Source organism: Salvelinus namaycush, chromosome 6, assembly GCF_016432855.1.
Source record: "Salvelinus namaycush isolate Seneca chromosome 6, SaNama_1.0, whole genome shotgun sequence".
NCBI classification, from domain to species: Eukaryota; Metazoa; Chordata; class Actinopteri; order Salmoniformes; family Salmonidae; genus Salvelinus; species Salvelinus namaycush.
In genome coordinates this window covers 9,867,839-9,886,398 of record NC_052312.1, presented here as the reverse complement: position 1 = coordinate 9,886,398, position 18,560 = coordinate 9,867,839, and the positions used below count along the sequence as shown (strand labels likewise).

Here is an 18,560-nt window from a genome sequence, read left to right as displayed (position 1 = left end):
TATATTCTGGCTGGTATAGTCAAAATTCATCCTTTCGGCGTGTTGATCGTCATCTTCACGTTGAAATTAGATTCTAATTTCGTTAGGTTCTTGTCGTTCAACCAGAGCTCATGCTGAGGTTGGCTTAGTTCTGTAGGTGATCTTGTCCTTTTAACGCAGGGACCGCAAGTCCTCACGTCCTTGGAACAGAATATTTCATTCTCGTCAACGGGTTTATAAAGTGGTGAAGAGAAGGGCGTGTTTCATAGTTTACAACCAATGTCTGTTCACTTGGGCGGGGCCTCTGAGTGAGCAGAGTTTACTCTATGACAAACCAATTCTCTCATTTTAGAAGCTAAAATTACATTTAATCTTTTCACAAAGAGTTTCATATTTAAACATTTAAATTGCACAACAATTCCATGTGAATCTGATAACTAGAATGTGTAGACTTTCCAAGATACAGTTTATGTCATACTATCATTAGTAGTAATGTCTCAGACAACAACTGATCTGACATCATATTCATTAAGTACCAACACATATTTTCAACTGATTGGACTACTGAGATATGGTTCCGTTTCCCACCTTTTGATGTTACCAGACTCTATGTTAACAAAGGCTTTCCAAGAGTCAACTCTATAAAGTAGAGAGAGAGAAAAGGGAAAGGTATTTATGGGGGTCATAAACCTCCCCCAACAGGCCAATGTCATGACACCATTCATTATTGAAAATATAACTATCAAACCTGCATTACAAAGACCACACAGCTGAAGGTGTCCTGCTGCATGGTGTGAGTTATTTCCCCTCCTTTCCACTTTATGTACACCCAGTCGTCTTTTCCATGGAAGGATCTTCTCATTTTGAAGTATTCTCTTTTTTATGAATGAATACACAAGCCAAATTTGTATGCTGTTTTCCTTATCACTATAATCTAGTAGTAATTTATTAGTAGAGGTAATGTCCTTTATGCCCCATTCCACACACAGCCTAAATTATAGGCACTGAACCATTTACAGGACAATAATAAAAGTAGCATATAGGATCCAACCCTATCACAGAGTGAATAAATGTAGAGTTGTAGACTTTAAGAAGAAAATATGAAGTGACAGTTTCATCAGTACGTGCTTAAAGAAAGTCATATCACAAAGATCACAGATGACAGTGCCCACCAAATCTATGACAATAGAGAATGAATTGTAAGCACCAAAGTGTGTTTGTCAAAATAATATCTGAAAATGTCAATTGTTGAACATAATACTTCTATTTGCAATAGCAATTTATGATATATGCAGCTGAGGAATATTCCATGTACCAACACTACATGTAGGAAGGACATAAGACATTCCCGTATACAGTATTTAAAAATATATATATTTCACCTTTATTCAACCAGTTGAGCCAGTTGAGAACATGTTCTCATTTACAACCGCGACCTGGCCAAGATAAAGCAAAGCAGTGTGATACAAACAACAACACAGAGTTACACATGGAATAAACAAACGTACAGTCAATAACACAATAGAAAAGTCTATATACAGTGTGTGCAAATGAAGTAAGATTAAGGAGGTAAGGCAATAAATAGGCCGTAGTGGCGAAATAATTACAATTTCGCAAATAAACACTGGAGTGATCGATGTGCAGAAGATGAATGTGCAAGTAGAGATACTGTGGTGCAAAGGAGCAAAATATATATATATAAATAAAATAAATAAATAACAATATGTGGATGAGGTAGTTGGATGGGCTATTTACAGATGGGCTACGTACAGGTGCTCTGCTCTGCTCTGATAGCTGATGCTTAAAGATAGTGAGGGAGATATGAGTGTACAGCTTCAGTGATTTTTGCAATTCGTTCCAGTCACTGGCAGCAGAGAACTGGAAGGAAAGGCGGCCAAAGTAGGAATTGGCTTTGGGGGTGACCAGTGAAATATATCTGCTGGAGCGCGTGCTACGGGTAGGTGCTGCTATGGTGACCAGTGAGCTGAGATAAGGTGGGGCTTTACCTAGCAAGGACTTATAGATGACCTGGAGCCAGAGGGTTTGGCAACGAATATGAAGCGAGGGCCAGCCAACGAGAGCATACAGGTTGCAGTGGTGGGTAGTATATGGGGCTTTGGTGACGAAACGGATGGCACTGTGATAGACTGCATCCAATTTGCTGAGTAGAATGTTGGAGGCTATTTTGTAAATGACATCGCCGAAGTCAAGGATCAGTAGGATAGTCAGTTTTACGAAGGTATGTTTGGCAGCATGAGTGAAGGATGCTTTGTTGCGAAATAGGAAACCGATTCTAGATTTCATTTTGGATTGGAGATGCTTAATATGAGTCTGGAAGGAGAGTTTATAGTCTAACCAGACACCTAGGTATTTGTAGTTGTCCACATATTCTAAGTCAGAACCATCCAGAGTAGTGATGCTAGGCGGGTGGGCAGATGCGGGCAGCGATCGGTTGAAGAGCATGCATTTAGTTTTACTTGCATTTAAGAGCAGTTGGAGGCCACGGAAGGAGAGTTGTATGGCGTTGAAGCTCGTCTGGAGGTTAGTTAACACAGTGTCCAAAGAAATGCCAGAAGTATACAGAATGGTGTCGTCTGCGTAGAGGTGGATCAGAGAATCACCAGCCGCAAGAGCGACATCATTGATGTATACAGAGAAAAGAGTCGGCCTGAGAATTGAACCCTGTGGCACCCCCATAGACACTGGCAGAGGTCCGGACAACAGGCCCTCCCATTTGACACACTGAACTCTATCTGAGAAGTAGTTGGTGAACCAGGCGAGGCAGTCATTTGAGAAACCAAGGCTGTTGAGTCTGCCGATAAGAATGCGGTGATTGACAGAGTCGAAAGCCTTGGCCCGGTCGATGGATACGGCTGCACAGTATTGCCTTTTGTCGATGGCGATTATGATATCGTTTAGGACCTTGAGCGTGGCTGAGGTGCACCCATGACCAGCTCGGAAACAAGATTGCATAGCGGAGAAGGTACGGTGGGATTCAAAATGGTTGGTGATCTGTTTGTTAACTTGGCTTTCGAAGACCTTAGAAAGGCAGGGTAGGATAGATATAGGTCTGTAACAGTTTGGGTCTAGAGTGTCTCCCCCTTTGAAGAGGAGGATGACCGCGGCAGCTTTCCAATCTTTGGGGATCTCAGACGATACAAAAGAGAGGTTGAACAGGCTAGTAATAGGGGTTGCAACAATTCCGGCGGATAATTTTAGAAAGAGAGTCCAGATTGTCTAGCCCAGCTGATTTGTAGGGGTCCGGATTTTGCAGCTCTTTCAGAACATCAGCTATCTGGATTTGGGTGAAGGAGAAATGGGGGAGGCTTGGGCAAGTTGCTGTGGGGGGTTGTTGACCGGGGTAGGGGTAGCCAGGAGGAAAGCAAGGCCAGCCATAGAAAAATGCTGTAAAATGAAGGCCTGCAAAGCTTACAGATTTAAGTCGAATAGCATGAGATGAAAGTAGACAAATATCAGAGTGTGCGATATGAAGGTATAGTCAGTGGATATTCTGAACCTTGTTTGAGGTCAGTAGGTCACATGACCAAGGAGCTATTGAAATTTTACATTTTGGAAAATTCATGTAACACCATGTGAGATGAAAATTGACAAACTAAAGGGTGTGCAATATAGAAGGGTAGTCAGTGGACATTCTGAACCTTGTTTGAAGTCAGTAGGTCACATGACCGAGGAGCTATTGACATTTGAATGTAAAAAAGGTTGTACTTTGTTTACGCTCCCTAACTAATTCAACTAGGAATACAAAATGCTGCTCACATTTCCACATGTTTATTAGCTTTGGAAAGCGAATTAATGTCCAAATCGTGAAAATAAGACATGTGCAATGTTGTGCGCAATTTTTCCAGCATCATGACACTTATTTGGAGTCTGTGGCTCAAGCGGTTTGAAAGCGCGAACATCCGTCGAATATCCAACTTGAAACTGTCTTTACCTCGGTTTCATATGCATACATTAGGAAGCCTATAGGCCTACTTCTATGCGTGTGCATCCTTACTCCGACAATGAAAACGGGAAGACTGGAATAATAATATTGAATACATTAACAAATTCCCAGGAAATTATAGGAATTAAAGGTAAATGTACTACTTGTGATATGTAATGAGGAATTGATATACACTTACAATCAAACACAAACAATTTACACAATTAAGTTGGCGGGAGAAAGCGCATTCTGGAAAGAGAAGTCCATTGTGCATCTGGGCATGGTCAATCGAGGTCTGCATTGGCCATGCAGCACTTACGATGGGCGATACCGCCTCAACAGAAGTCAGGGCATTCATTCATACTTCTTGCGCTTTGCGGAGCAGTGCCGAGCTGTTGTCAATGAAGTGAGTTTGTTTTCTAAAGGATGTACCGCCCTATACAGAGCCCTCCGCATTGTTACAAAATGTAGAAGGCGCATGGCGATGTGGTACGGAGCTCGATTTGGCCTATGTCTGCCTCTGGAGGCTCCGCAAATGCATCACACCCTCCATATGGAGCCTCTGAACACATTTTTGGATCAAGCATAAATTGTTTTTAGTCTAGGCCTCCGCAATGGATTAATCAGTGGTTCTCCACCCTGGTCCTGGGACCCAAAGGGGGGCACATTTTAGTTTTTGCCCTAGCACTACACACCTAAATCAAATCATCAAAGCCTTTTGATGAGTTTATCATTTGAATAAGCTGTGTAGTGTTAGGGCAAAAACAAAAATGTTCCCCCCTTTGGGTCCCAGGACCAGGATTGAGAACCAGTGGATTAGTTCACTGAGATGGGTGCAAATATATATATATATATACATTTGTTACTGATAGACTAAAACAATCTTGGTTTACCAACAGCCTAATGCCTAAACAATCGACCAGTCGACTAATTAGGGTCAGCCCTACTTGAGTCAGAGAGAAAATGTGATGCACACAAATATATCCATGTTTTGTAGACAAAAATATTCGTACTTGGTGACAATTTTGTATTTGCAGATTATGCCAGTGCATTATAAAGTTCATAAATATAGACATACATATTTATATAGGTAGATTGATACACAGTAATATATAGGTTGATTTAAACAGTTGTGGAAAAAGTACTCAAATGTCATACTTGAGTAAAAGTAAAGATACCTTAATAGAGAATGACTCAAGTAAAAGTGAAAGTTACCCAGTAAAATACTACTTGAGTTAAAGTCTGAAATTATTTGGTTTAAAATATACTTAAGTATCAAAAGTACATGAAATTGCTCAAGTATACTTAAGTGTCAAAAGTTGAAGTATTAATAATTTAAAATTCTTTATATTATGCAAACCAGACGGCACAATTTTTATTAGATTTTTTATTTACGGATAGCCAGGGGCACACTCCAAAACTCAGACATTAATTTACAAATGAAGCATTTGTGTTTAGTGAGTCCACCAGATCAGAGGCAGTAGGGATGACCAGGGATGTTCTTTTGATAAGTGCGTGAATTGGACCATTTTCCTGTCAAAATGTAACGAGTACTTTTGGGTGTCAGGGAAAATGTCTGGAGTAAAAAGTATATTCTTTTCTTTATGAACATAGTGAAGTAAAAGTTGTCAAAAAAATAAATAGCAAAGTAGAGTACAGATACCCCAAAAAACTACTTGAATACTTTAAAGTATTTTTAAGTACTTTACATCACTGGATTTAAAATAACTAGTTCTCCTCATTGTACATTTTCCATCTTCCATTTAGCTAGCTGTTTTAGTGTCATAATGCAATTTATATACATACAGTATTTTACAAAAAGGTTATAAAAACGTGGGGCTGTTCAAACATTTGATGTTTAAATCTAACTTGTCAAATGTGCTTGTTAACAGACACACGTTTTATTAGAGTGTGAAGTGCCTTCCTTTTTGATTCTATCCATTTAGTTATTTCAGATCTATAAGGGGCCGTCCAGAAGTGTCTAGGCCAAGGCTAGGGATTGATGTGGGAACAGGGCCCAAGCTCAACCCAAGTCTGTGATGGTCAGTGTCAACTGCTTCTCCTAATGTTTTCTCTTCTTCTTGGCACTTCCTTGATTAATTCATGTTATTGATTGGCCGGACAGTTAGTTTGATGCTGGAGAAGAGGAAAAGGGGGGGGGGGGGGGGGGGGGGGGGGGGGGGAGGAGAGGAGAGAGAGAGAAAGAGAAAGACAAAGAGAGAGAGAGAGAGAAAGAGAGAGAGAGAGAGAGAGAGAGGATAAAGGAGGGAAAGTAATGATTTAGGAGAAAACCCTTGAGGGAGAAAGTTGTTGAAGTAAGTTTCTGCAGAAGGTGCAGTTCGGACAGAATGTCACTGGAGCAAGCTGCTCATTACACACACACATACATACACTTGCGCGTAGAGGCACATGATGACACACCTGGTTTTTCAAGTCCAAATCAGACAGTGATTGAAAGTCAAAGGAAAATAAGCTAACAACAGAGCTGATGTTTGGGGAGAACCTACGAACCAAAGGAACCTGATGTCTTCAAAACGTAGAGACCTTATGCGGCGAGATGACGGTGATGAGTGTGCGCCCGTCCAGTGGGGAAAACACCGGGTACAGCTTCTCCTTGAAGTTGTCTGTAAATGTATAGATGTGTGACTTGGTTGCTGCGTTGTAGAAGGAGATCTGTCCTTCCTCATAGTCTAGATAGATCCCCAACCGGCGGGCCACCAGACCCAGGGGCAGGGGCGTCTCAGGCTTGGTGCAGGCGTAGAATTGGTGGGTGCTGCGCCACAGGGTCCAATAGCCCATCTGGGGGCTCATGGGGAAGCGGCCGTGGCGTTTGGCGCCCGCCGTGGTCAGGCCCACCCGCCAGTAGCCGTTGTTGGCTATTTCAACCTCCCAGTAGTGGCGTCCAGAGGCGTATCCCTCCCAGCCCAACACGCCAGGCCAGGCGTCAAAGCGCTGGGGACTAAAGGGCAGGTTGGACTCGGATATGCCCTCCTGGACCTTTCGGTGGTCGTCGGAGAGCTGAAGCCATGAGTGGTTGGTCATGGGGTCAAGGGTCACGTCAGCTTTATGGAGGAGGGGGGAGAGATTTGGTTGAGTTGGTAGCTTTCTGAAATGTGCTGCACATTTTTTACTTTCATAATTTTAAATTAGATTCTGTCATCTGTTTTCTATTCTATTCTACTTTTCTATGCTAGTAGCTATTACCATTATGTAAGCTGTAGTTCAAGGTTTGGCCAGAATGTATGGAAAATGCTTTATATTTAATATTCTATTCATTCTTATTTTCTGTGCTTTTTAATTTGATGAATATTTTAAATTAAAGTACATTTCCAAATAGAAGGATAGTTACCTGATGCACTGAGCATCCAGTTCCACACCGAGTTAGGGATGTATCTTGCAGTGCCTGCATTCCAGGTGCGCTGCTTTGCTGACAGCCACAGATGAGCAATAACACCCTGAAAATAGGAACACAGGCAAAGAATTGGCATTAAGCGTTTCATTTTCACCTTTATTTTTTACTGTGACTTGAAATGTACTGACCAAAGTGACGCAGACCAGATCAACAGATTCAAATGCATACATGTTCTTGTCAACCCTGACCAACAGGCAGATCACACCTACATAATACACTATGCTGATACAGAGGAAAAGTATGACGTAAATGACATGCTAGACTGGCAGTTTTCTCGACATTGTTTTATTGCACTATATCAAATGACCTGGGGCCTTATCACAACGAAGGTACAGCGGACGTGAAGTTTAGACAAGACAACGGTCAATCATTCACTGTATGGGTGATGAGATAGATAGGGCTGTATGGAGTTTGGTTTTGGGATGGCTGTCTTGTGATGTTCATTTAAAATGTTTTGTATTGTAACATATCCCAATATTATTACTAGATATTGAATTGAAAAAAAATACTTTGATATGGTGGTTTAAATAGTACAGAATGTCATTTAAAAAAAATACCTCTTATCTAATCCATCATGATCTTGCCAAAGAACTTTACTTTTGCTCCTAATTTCCCTACTATTATGAATAAAGAAATAGTACATTGAGCAAATATTATGAAACAGAAACATGGAGAAAATAGATTATGATTGGTTGAATCCTAGATTTCCTGTGGACCAGGTAGGGAGCTAATCAGTTCTATCTGATAAGCCCTACAGATCCTGGTGGAGCATTGATCTGTCCACCCAGTTATGATTTTACAGCTTTATTAGTGGAGTGGTATATCACTGGTTATGTAAGCTGCTTTCATAACACTTTAGGTAAGTAGGTGGGTAGAAATCAAATCAAGCTTTATTTATACAGCACATTTCAGACATGGAATGCAACGCCATGTGCTTTACACACACAAAAAAAGAAACAATGAAAATAAAAGCGGAAATATTTACTACACAACAAACATAAAACATATATTTTTAGCTTTGCTTTTCCTTAGGATGTGGTTTTTAGTTGTTCCGTTTGTCATTTTGTTTTTATATCTTAAGATTTCTTAAATATGTCCACAGTTCCAGCCCCACCCAGGTTCTCTGGCAGGCTATTCCAGAGGCTGGAGGCATAATAACTAAAGGCTGCCTCTCCATACCTCTGTCACACCCTGATCTGTTTCACCTGTCTTTGTGCTTGTTTCCAACTCCCTCCAGGTGTCGCCCATTTGCCCAATTATCCCCTGTGTATTATACCTGTGTCTTCTGTTTGTCTGTTGGCAGTTCGTCTTGTCTCGCCAAGCCTACCAGCGTTTTCCCTTACTCCTGTTTTCTCTCTTGTCCCCGTTTTCTTGTTTCCCCAGGTTTTACCTGCCCTGACCCTGACCCTGAGCCTGCCTGCCGTTCTGTACCTTTCGGACTCTGCTCTGGATTACTGACCTCTACCTGCCCTGACCCTGAGCCTGCCTGCCGTTCTGTACCTTTCGGACTCTGCTCTGGATTACTGACCTCTACCTGCCCTGACCCTGAGCCTGCCTGCCGTTCTGTACCTTTCGGACTCTGCTCTGGATTACTGACCTCTACCTGCCCTGACCCTGAGCCTGCCTGCCGTTCTGTACCTTTCGGACTCTGCTCTGGATTACTGACCTCTACCTGCCCTTGACCTGTTGTTTGTCTGCCCCCTGTTTTTGTAATAAACCTGTGTTACTTCGAACTGTCTGCATCTGGGTCTTATCCTGAGGTCTGATACTCTTGGTTCTAGGCTTTGGGATAGTTAAAAGGCCAGTGCCAGAGGACCTGAGGGACATACTGGTTTCATAACTTAAAAGCATGTCTGACATGTATTGGGGTGCACAATCGTAGATTGATTTAAAAACCAATAGAAGAATTTTAAAATGAATTCTAAAACTCACAGTCAGAGACTTTAAAACCGGTGTAATGTGTGCTCTCTGTCTGGTCTTGGTCAGTACCCATGCTGCAGCATTCTGTGTGTTTTGTAGTTGACCAATGGCTTTCTTGTGTAGACCAGACCGTAGAGCATCACAGTATTCAAGCCTGCTTGTAATAAAAGCATGGATGAGTCTCTCTGTATCAGCCTGAGAGAGAAAAGGCCACACCATGGCAATGTTCCTCAGGTGGTAAAAAGCAATTTGTCACATTCCTAATGTGTGACTCGAAATTTAGTACAGAATCTAAAATAACACCTAGGTTTTTAACCTGGTGAAGGTATGCATATTTGAGCATGTATAGACTATATGATTGTATTGCTGATTCTTAAATCAACAGAAATGTGAATGTTTAAGAGGGAACATTGCTAACTAATTATAATGGATTCAGGTGAGGGTACGACTTCAGAAAATAAAACGCTGTAGGCATAACATCACGAGTTGTGTTATGTTTAATGAGAAGACCCCTAATAAACTATGAAACTAATAAACTATTAAACTAGTTCGCCAATATATGATGTTGACCTCTTTTTTTTGTTCTTTTTTTGTGTGTGCGCCTGCGTGCGTCGGTGTCTGTAGCTCACCTTGCAGTCCTCCTTTAGCAGTGACCAGGTAATGAACTCCAGTAAGGGCAGGAGGTTGACCAGTCTCTTCTTCCTCAGGCCCAGCAGACGCAGAACCTTGCCGAGCTCATCGCCTTGCACCCCACAGCTCTGTGTAGACACAGACACATGGACGTTAATACCAAGTCATCTCTATGGGTCTTCTATTAGGCTCCCGAGTGGTGCAGCGGTCTAAGGCACTACATTTCAGTGCAAGAGGCATGACTACAGACATCCTGGTTCGATGTAGGCCGGCATTGTAAATAAGAATTTGTTCTTAACTGACTTGCCTGGTTAAATAAATGTAAATGTAAAAAAATGGTCCCGTGTGGCTCAGTTGGTAGAGCATGGCGCTTGCAACGCCAGGGTTGTGGGTTCATTCCCCACGGGGGGACCAGGATGAATATGTATGAACTTTCCAATTTGTAAGTCGCTCTGGATAAGAGCGTCTGCTAAATGACGTAAATGTAAATGTAAAAATGAATTACACTTTTTTGACCTTTTACCCCTTATGCTAAATGGTCTGTTTTTGGTAGCAAATCTGCAAATAGCAGATATGTTCCCACCTGGCAGTCATACGCCAGAGGCCAGCTCAGCACTCCCGACCCCGCCTTACCTCCAACCCCCACCTGGCCCAAGGCTGTTTAGGTTGTAGAAATGACTATCATTAGGGAACACGTATTTCCCCCATTTCTTTTCTCAGTGGTGTTCCTTTAACTCTTATATACATTTGTATCCTTGACCCCTGATCTCTCACCTCTGAGGCGCTCTGCAGCTCCTTGGCCCACTCCATGATCCTCTGCTGCACTTCCTCGTTAGGATCCTCCTCTCCATCCCTGTTTTCTTCCTCCTCCTCCACCTTCTCACTTCTCTCCTGTACCCAGGGGCTTTTCTTCAACTCCTTGTCGACACTTGTGAGCTCATTGGCCCACAGCAGAATGAGTTTCCTGCTCTCCTCCAGACTGCGTTCTGTTCTTGGGTCTTTCAGTTCCTCAGGGGTCTCTCCTTTACTGGTGCCTTCCCTCGCATCACTGCCACTCTGCAACAACACAAAACAGCAACAAGGTCAATATCATGCTGTACATTCTCAATAGTGTGTATAGCTATGTCATCTCAACCATCTTACTGTTGTCGTAGCAATACTGTGTTGTCCATTCATAGAGTACAGCATGTGATTTTGCGTATAATATAGCTTGATTCACAAAGAAAACAGGCACAAGGCGAACATCTAGCCATGCGTTGCAAAACTAGATCAAATAAATGCAAAATGGGATGGTTGTATGTGTTTTTCGTTTAAGTAACCCTGTTCCCACCTGGCAGTCATACGCCAGAGGCCAGCTCAGCACTCCCGACCCCGCCTTACCTCCAACCCCCACCTGGCACAATTGTAAAAATCTCCTGTCCATGTAATCCTGTAACCTCCCCTCCCACCCTGGAGGGGTATCTGCCTAAGTTACATGGTTTGACTATAACCCTGTATGTTCCAGCTCAGCCCCACGGGGCACTGGGATGGGTTACCAGAGCTGTAAAGGGTGATAAGAACCCCTGTATCAGTACCCTCCTTACCCATCACCTCATTTAGCTGTGTCATCTGTCTTGCTTAGCAACGCTTATCCAATATCGGTGAACCAACACTTGCACTTGACTTCCTCCCTCCCCCTTCTAGCTCTGACTTTGCCGATAGCTACTTTATTGAGGAATAATTTATATGACAGAGATATGTGGTTGTCCCACCTATCTTAAGATGAATGCAGTAACTGTAAGTCACTCTGGATAAGTGTGTCTGCTAAATGACTAACATGTCAAATGTAAAGGTAATAAACAAGCTAAGTTTGTCCCGCTAAGAACAATTTGGTTATGAGAATCAATACTTTTTCTTTTAGGAGGGAAAGTATTAAACGGTCCAACTGTCAACGTGTCAACCCAGGTGTTCAAGCTATATTAACATGGTGATCAACCCAAATGGGTAATTTCACCCTGTTTTACTCAAGAGACAGTTCTAAAGTCCCTTTGGGGCCAACAAATTCCTTTTTTTATATAAAAAAAATATATATTCCTTTCTCTGTAAAGGCACTAAATTAAATGTTGCATAATTTTTGTTAACGTGAACAATCCCTGACCTACAGACAGGCCTTATTCACTATCTAGGCTTCATTCAACACCTGTCTCATAGTTCCCCAATGATTGACGCCATCCTCACTAAACCAGGCCTACTGTTTCTCCTTCATCGCACTTCCCTGTGCATTTACTTGTCCTTTGCCCTCACAATCCATAATTCCAGAGGCATTTAGCAATACAAAATATGGGGCAAATGAATACTACCGCTAATAGAATCGTTAATGCTATCGCTAATACTATCATACTAACATTGGAAATCAATGTGCTTCCCTGGTCTGTCGGGGCTGTCTCAGTTACTGCTTTTGTTTCCTCATCCTCTTACCACATCCCTCTCCCCTTTTTATTTCTATAAATGTATGTCTCCCCTGTCCCCCACTCTCCCTCTCAGGGGTCTACTTACCTTACAGACGTCGGCCACCTGCTCCTTCCAGTGGTTGATGAAGCGGACACACTCCTGCAGGCTGCGCAGGTTCTTCAGGCCGTTTTGACGAGGATGTTGCTACAAGAGACACATACATACAGGATGAGCAGGCAAATGTAGAAAAAGAGTACAAACAAACACACATACAGGTAGAAGAGTACACAAATGAATAGAAAGACTTTTAAATGGACTGGATGCTCCCGAGTGGCGCAGTGGTCTAAGGCACTGCATCTCAGGGCTGGAGGTGTCACTACAGACACCCTGGTTCGAATCCAGGCTGTATCACAACTGGCTGTGATTGGGAGTCCCATAGGGCGGCGCACAATTGGCCCAGGGTCGTCCGGGGTAGGCCGTCATTGTAAATATGAATTTTTTCTCAACTGACTTGCCTGGTTAAGTAAACAAATAAAATGTGATGCTGTGAGTGGATGGAGGTTTGTGTGTAACCTACCCGTAAGCGGCATGTGGAGGGGGTGCAGCTCTTGGAGGGTTTGGTAGGGGCTGAGCTGTAGGCCTGGAGGTCTTCTTCAGGAAGGTTCCATCGCACCGCCCCGATGGAGTGACTCTGGGTAGAGCTCTCCAACTTCAGCTCTGGAGGTGAAACAGTGATAAAATGAGATTAGAGGGGTGGGGGGACACAGATACATTTCAGAGTTAATTACAGGGGACCCTGGCATGGGTGTGACATCCGGACTTTTCGGATTAAAACATTGTGAACCGACCCTTTTATGTACAGACCTGTGAATGGTATGAATGATTAGGAGACAGATTACTGACCTAGTTCATTAGAGGAAAAGTCTCTGCTCTTCCCTACACTGGCAGTGCTATATAGTACACAGAAAGTAGTAGATAGTGTTCTAAAATTGATTGATCTATGCTTGTTTTTAATGATTGCCCCACTATTGGACGGTTGTGGTGTGTTTCGATAAAGATTGAATACCAGTTTGGAATCAATTCTAGATTCATATTACAACAATAAATATCTACCAATGTAGTCACGTTTAATACGATGACAGGCAATTTCTGTACAGCACTTTGAGATATCAGCTGATGTAAGAAGGGCTATATAAATTGATTTGATTTGATTCAAAATAGTTCTAAACAAAGATTACTTGATTTATGGTCAACTAAAAAAGTCACATAAAAAACTAAATATATATATACACACACACGTCCTCAACTGCAGTGATGCCAATTTAACAATTTTGTTGCTAGATTTATCAACTTTTCAGACTACCCTGGCAACTTTTTTTTCAAACAGCACCTAGCAACAAATGTTGCTACTTTTAAAAATTGATTTTGAACTTTTAGCAACTTTTGAGAAGTGCATCAAATACTAAAATGCACGCATTTTCCTTCTAAATGACACAAAAACGATTTTCTCTGTCAAACACTCAGTCACAACACACGTGCCATGCTGCAAAGGTGCATTGTGAGTGACGTCAGCAGCAGGCGCTCAGCTCGTGCACAGGCAGCAGCAGGCCAGCAGCAATTTCAGCAAATTGCAAATCATTGTTGGCCGACTGCAGCAGCAGTAGTACGGGTTCGACGAGCCAAACCCAATGAATATAGTTGGTCACGAATGTTTGATCTTGAATAGAACTTACAACATCAATCAACATGTCTCAATCAAAATTGTACAGAAAAGAGTGGGAGTCTGTACCTGAACAAATGTCAAATCATATTTTTCGCTGAGATGGCCAGTCAATTTGAGTAACGTTATTGTGTATTTTACGTAATGACAGCAGTTTAAGTTAACACGCAATGACATCACAACATCATTTAGCAACTTTTAGCAACAAATCAACCTGCCTCTAGCAATTTACCCTGAAAATGAGTTGGCAACACTGCTCAACTGGCAGCTTCATTAAATAGTACCCGCAAAACACCAGTCTCAACGTCAACAGTGAAGTGGCTGACCTTCTAGGCAGAACACTTTTTTCCAATCTTCCTCAGTCCAGTGTCTGTGTTCTTTTGCCTATCTTAATCTTTCATTTTTAATCGGCCAGTCTGGGATATGTTTTTTTCTTTGCAAGTCTGCCTAGAAGGCCAGCATCCCGGAGTCGCCTCTTCACTGTTGACGTTGAGACTGGTGTTTTGCGGGTACTATTTAATGTAGCTGCCAGTTGAGGACTTGCGAGGTGTCTGTTTCTCAAACTAGACAAACAACAGCTCAAGACATCAGTCAAGAAGTTAAAGCTTGGTCACAAATGGGTCTTCCAAATGGACAATGACCCCAAGCATACTTCCAAAGTTGTGCCAAAATGGCTTAAGGACAACAAAGTCAAGTTATTGGCGTGGCCATCACAAAGTCCTGACCTCAATCCTATAGAAAATTTGTGGGCAGAACTGAAAAAGCATGTGCTAGCAAGGAGGCCTACAAACCTGACTCAGTTACACCAGCTCTGTCAGGAGGAATGGGCCAAATTTCACCCAACTTATTGTGGGAATCTTGTGGAAGGCTACCCAAAAGGTTTGACCCAAGTTAAACAATTTAAAGGCAACGCTTCTAAATACTAATTGAGTGTATGTAAACTTCTGACCCACTTGGAATGTGATAAAAGAAATAAAAGCTGAAATAAATAATTCTCTCTACTATTATTCTGACATTTCACATTCTTAAAATAAAGTGGTGATCCTAACAGATTTAAGACAGGGAATTTATACTATGATTAAATGTCAGGAATTGTGAAAAACTGAGTTTAAATGTATTAGTCTAAGGTGTATGTAAACTTCCGTCTTCAACTGTATATACACACACATATATATATATCTATATATATACACAAATACATATACATATATATATATATATAAATATACACACATATGTATATATATATGTGTGTGTGTATGTATATGTGTATATATATAGATATATATATGTGTGTGTGTATGTATATGTGTATATATATAGATATATATATATGTGTGTGTGTATGTATATGTGTATATATATAGATATATATATATGTGTGTGTGTATGTATATGTGTATATATATAGATATATATATATGTGTGTGTGTATGTATATGTGTATATATATAGATATATATATATGTGTGTGTATGTGTATGTATATGTGTATATATATAGATATATATATATCTCAGTAAGGAAAAGGGACAAATACTTACTAGACACCTTCAGAATGCTCTTCATTTCGAAAGTTGCCATCCTTAGTCCTGTATGAACATAAATCGACTCCTTACAAAATATTCCATATGACAGTTGAGGCCACCAAAGATTTAACTTATTTATCCATATCCACATGTTGAATTGTACAAAATTTCTAATTTGACGGAATTTGAAATGCAGAACTAAAAACAATGACAGGTGACATTGTTGAAGCTATGAAAAATGCTTCAGTAGATAAGGAAATATCAGAAATACAATCTTTATCACAATTAAAATGAAACATGACAATGGGTTTATCATTACATTAGATCAAATGACAAAGAATAAAACATTTGAGATAAAAATGAAAAAGAAACCAAAATCCTACCCTATGCGTGAAGGTCAGTCTGGTGCGTGTTCTTGGTAGTTGGTACAGCAAACACTCCCAAGTCTGCTGTTTTTGTTACAGTGCTTGCAGTTTGATCTTTGGACTTTTTTATGGTCCTTGGCACTAAGATGGAGGGGGGGACTTTTCTGCAAGGATATAAAGTATAATCAGTCTACCTCCCTAGCAATCACTGTTGGCTTTACCAAGGAGAGAGCGCGAGATATTATAGCGATAAGGGGTCACGAAGGTCACACTTTGATGCTATATTAGTGGATCAATCATTAGCAACTATACACTTATGCCTGTACAGAACAGTATCCCAACTTTCATGGCTAAATTAAAGTATTGTATTTTGTATGAATCTCTGCTCTATCCCTAACATAGTCTTATTTAGAGATGGCATATACATTTAGGATTTGAGTCATATTCTGGTATTGGAAAAGAGGGTCCCTTATCTTGTGTACACTCATACTTGATTCTCCCATGATGTGGCTTCCTTCTCCATTCATCCATCCATTTCAGCGACAAGTAATACGGTTGGTTAGAAACGAGGGAGAGCCACACAAACAAACACTCCTGCCAGCTCACACAATAATAGGCGTATCACAGTCCATTCATTTAATAGACCTTACACGCATCTTTACATCATCGGTGCCGCATTGTGACGCAAACTATAAGCTACCTATGATAGAGTAAGGTTTAATGTTGCTTTATGATGGGTATCTCTCTGTTGAATAAACAATCATATAGCTGCCACGTTGGCATTCCCTGATCTGAACTGCTAAATAATTGCCCTACTGTTACTAAGACCAAAAGGTAATAGGGAGCATACATTTTAAATCATATGGATTACAGTTGAGAATTTGCTTTGGCTCTTCGCATCATACTGACCAAACATCACACACCTGAATATTTCACTGTTGCCAGGCAAAGTGTCAGGAATGGCCCAGAAATTGATCAAGGTCTTGTGGATATGTTTTTCCATAAGTGAAAATTGTCTCTGTGTGTGTGTGTGTGTGTGCGCATAGCCGTGGGAAGGACTAGGAAAGGTACTACTTTGTGACGAAAAAATAAATACAAATCTTTAAAAAATAAGATTTTTCAGGGGGTGCTGCAGCAGCGTCAGCACCCGCGGGCGGCTATGTGTGTGTGAGATCTATCCATCTGAGAGAGCGGGAGTGCGTGTCGCTCATACGTCAATGGAATAAAGATCATTATTAGCCTAATAATCTCCAGAGTCCAATGTTCCAACTGAGACCAACGGTCACCTCCATTTCAGGACAAACACTCAGTCCCCAGTCAAAGACAGTCATTCAGAAAGTATTCACACCCCTTTAGTTTCCACATTTTGCTGTTTTACAGCCGGAATTTACATTTAAAAAAAAAGTTAGATTGGGTCTCATTGACCAACACAAAATACACCATAATGTCAAAGTGGAATTTTGTTTGTAGAAAATGTTAGAAACTCATTTTTAAAAATGAATCGCTGAAATGTCTTGAGTCAAACACCTTTCTTATGGCAAGCCTAAATAAGTTCACAAGTAAATATGTGCTTAACAAATCACATAAGTTGCATGGACTCATTGTGTTCAATAGTAGTGGTTAATATGATTTTTGAATGACTACCCCATCTCTGTACCCCACACATACAGGTAATTGTAAGGTCCCTTAATTGAGTCATGAATTTCAAGCGCAGATTCAACCTCAAAGATCTGGGTGTGAAAATGAAGCCTGCACAGCATAAAAATATTCTAAAACATGCATCCTGTTTGCAACAAGGCACTAAAGTAATACTGCAAAAAAATGTGGCAAAGAAATGAACTTTTTCTCCAGAATTCAAAGCATTATGTTTGAGGAAAACCCAACACATCACTGATTACTATTTATTTTTAAGCATAGTGGTGGATGCATCACGTTATGGGTATGCTTGTCATTGGCAAGGACTAGTTTTGGGGGGGGGGGGGTAAGAAATGTAATACAGCTAAGGACAAGCAATATCCTGGAGGAAAACCTGGTTCAGTCTTCTTTCCAACAGACACTGGGAGATTCACCTTTCACCCGTGTGGCTCAGTTGGTAGAGCATGGCGCTTGCAACGCCAGGATTGTGGGTTTGATTCCCACTGGGGACCAGTACAGGAAAAAGTATGAAAATATATCCAATCACTACTGTAAGTTGCTCTGGATAAGTGTCTGCTAAATCACAAGGAAATTAAATCAGGACAATAACTTAAAAACACATCAGTTGCTTACCAAAACTTCATTGAATGTTCCTGAGTGGCCTAGTTAAAGTTTTGGCTTGAAAATGGCTTTCTAGCAATGGTCAACTTCAGAGCTTGAAGAATTTAAAGAATAAAAATAGGCAAATATTGTACAATCCAGGTGGGGCAGTATTTTGTGTAGATCGTTGACCAGAAATTACAATTAAATCCAACTTCCCCCCCCCACATTTTGTAGTGTTACAGTCAAGGGTGTGATTACTTTCTGAAGGCACTGTGGATACACAGCTTTAGAACATGACATTAACATCGGCTCTCTTCGACAACCCCAACGTTTTACAGAAGGTTACTTAAATAAACTGTTGAGTCTACTGGTAGTTCCCTCAGGTGTAGGCGGG

General features: G+C 41.1%; 1 protein-coding gene across 1 annotated transcript; it reads right to left on the bottom strand.

The window, feature by feature from the left end:
* Positions 1-6,451: 6,451 nt before the first annotated feature.
* On the bottom strand, positions 6,452-15,603 carry si:dkey-219e21.2 (nuclear factor 7, brain). The gene is made up of 7 exons (XM_038995745.1): positions 15,579-15,603; positions 12,892-13,031; positions 12,420-12,518; positions 10,659-10,940; positions 9,884-10,012; positions 7,272-7,377; positions 6,452-6,984 (listed from the first exon to the last, which is right to left on the bottom strand). The coding sequence occupies exons 1-7, from the start codon at positions 15,601-15,603 to the stop codon at positions 6,452-6,454; spliced, it is 1,314 nt and encodes a 437-aa protein (XP_038851673.1).
* Positions 15,604-18,560: the final 2,957 nt, after the last annotated feature.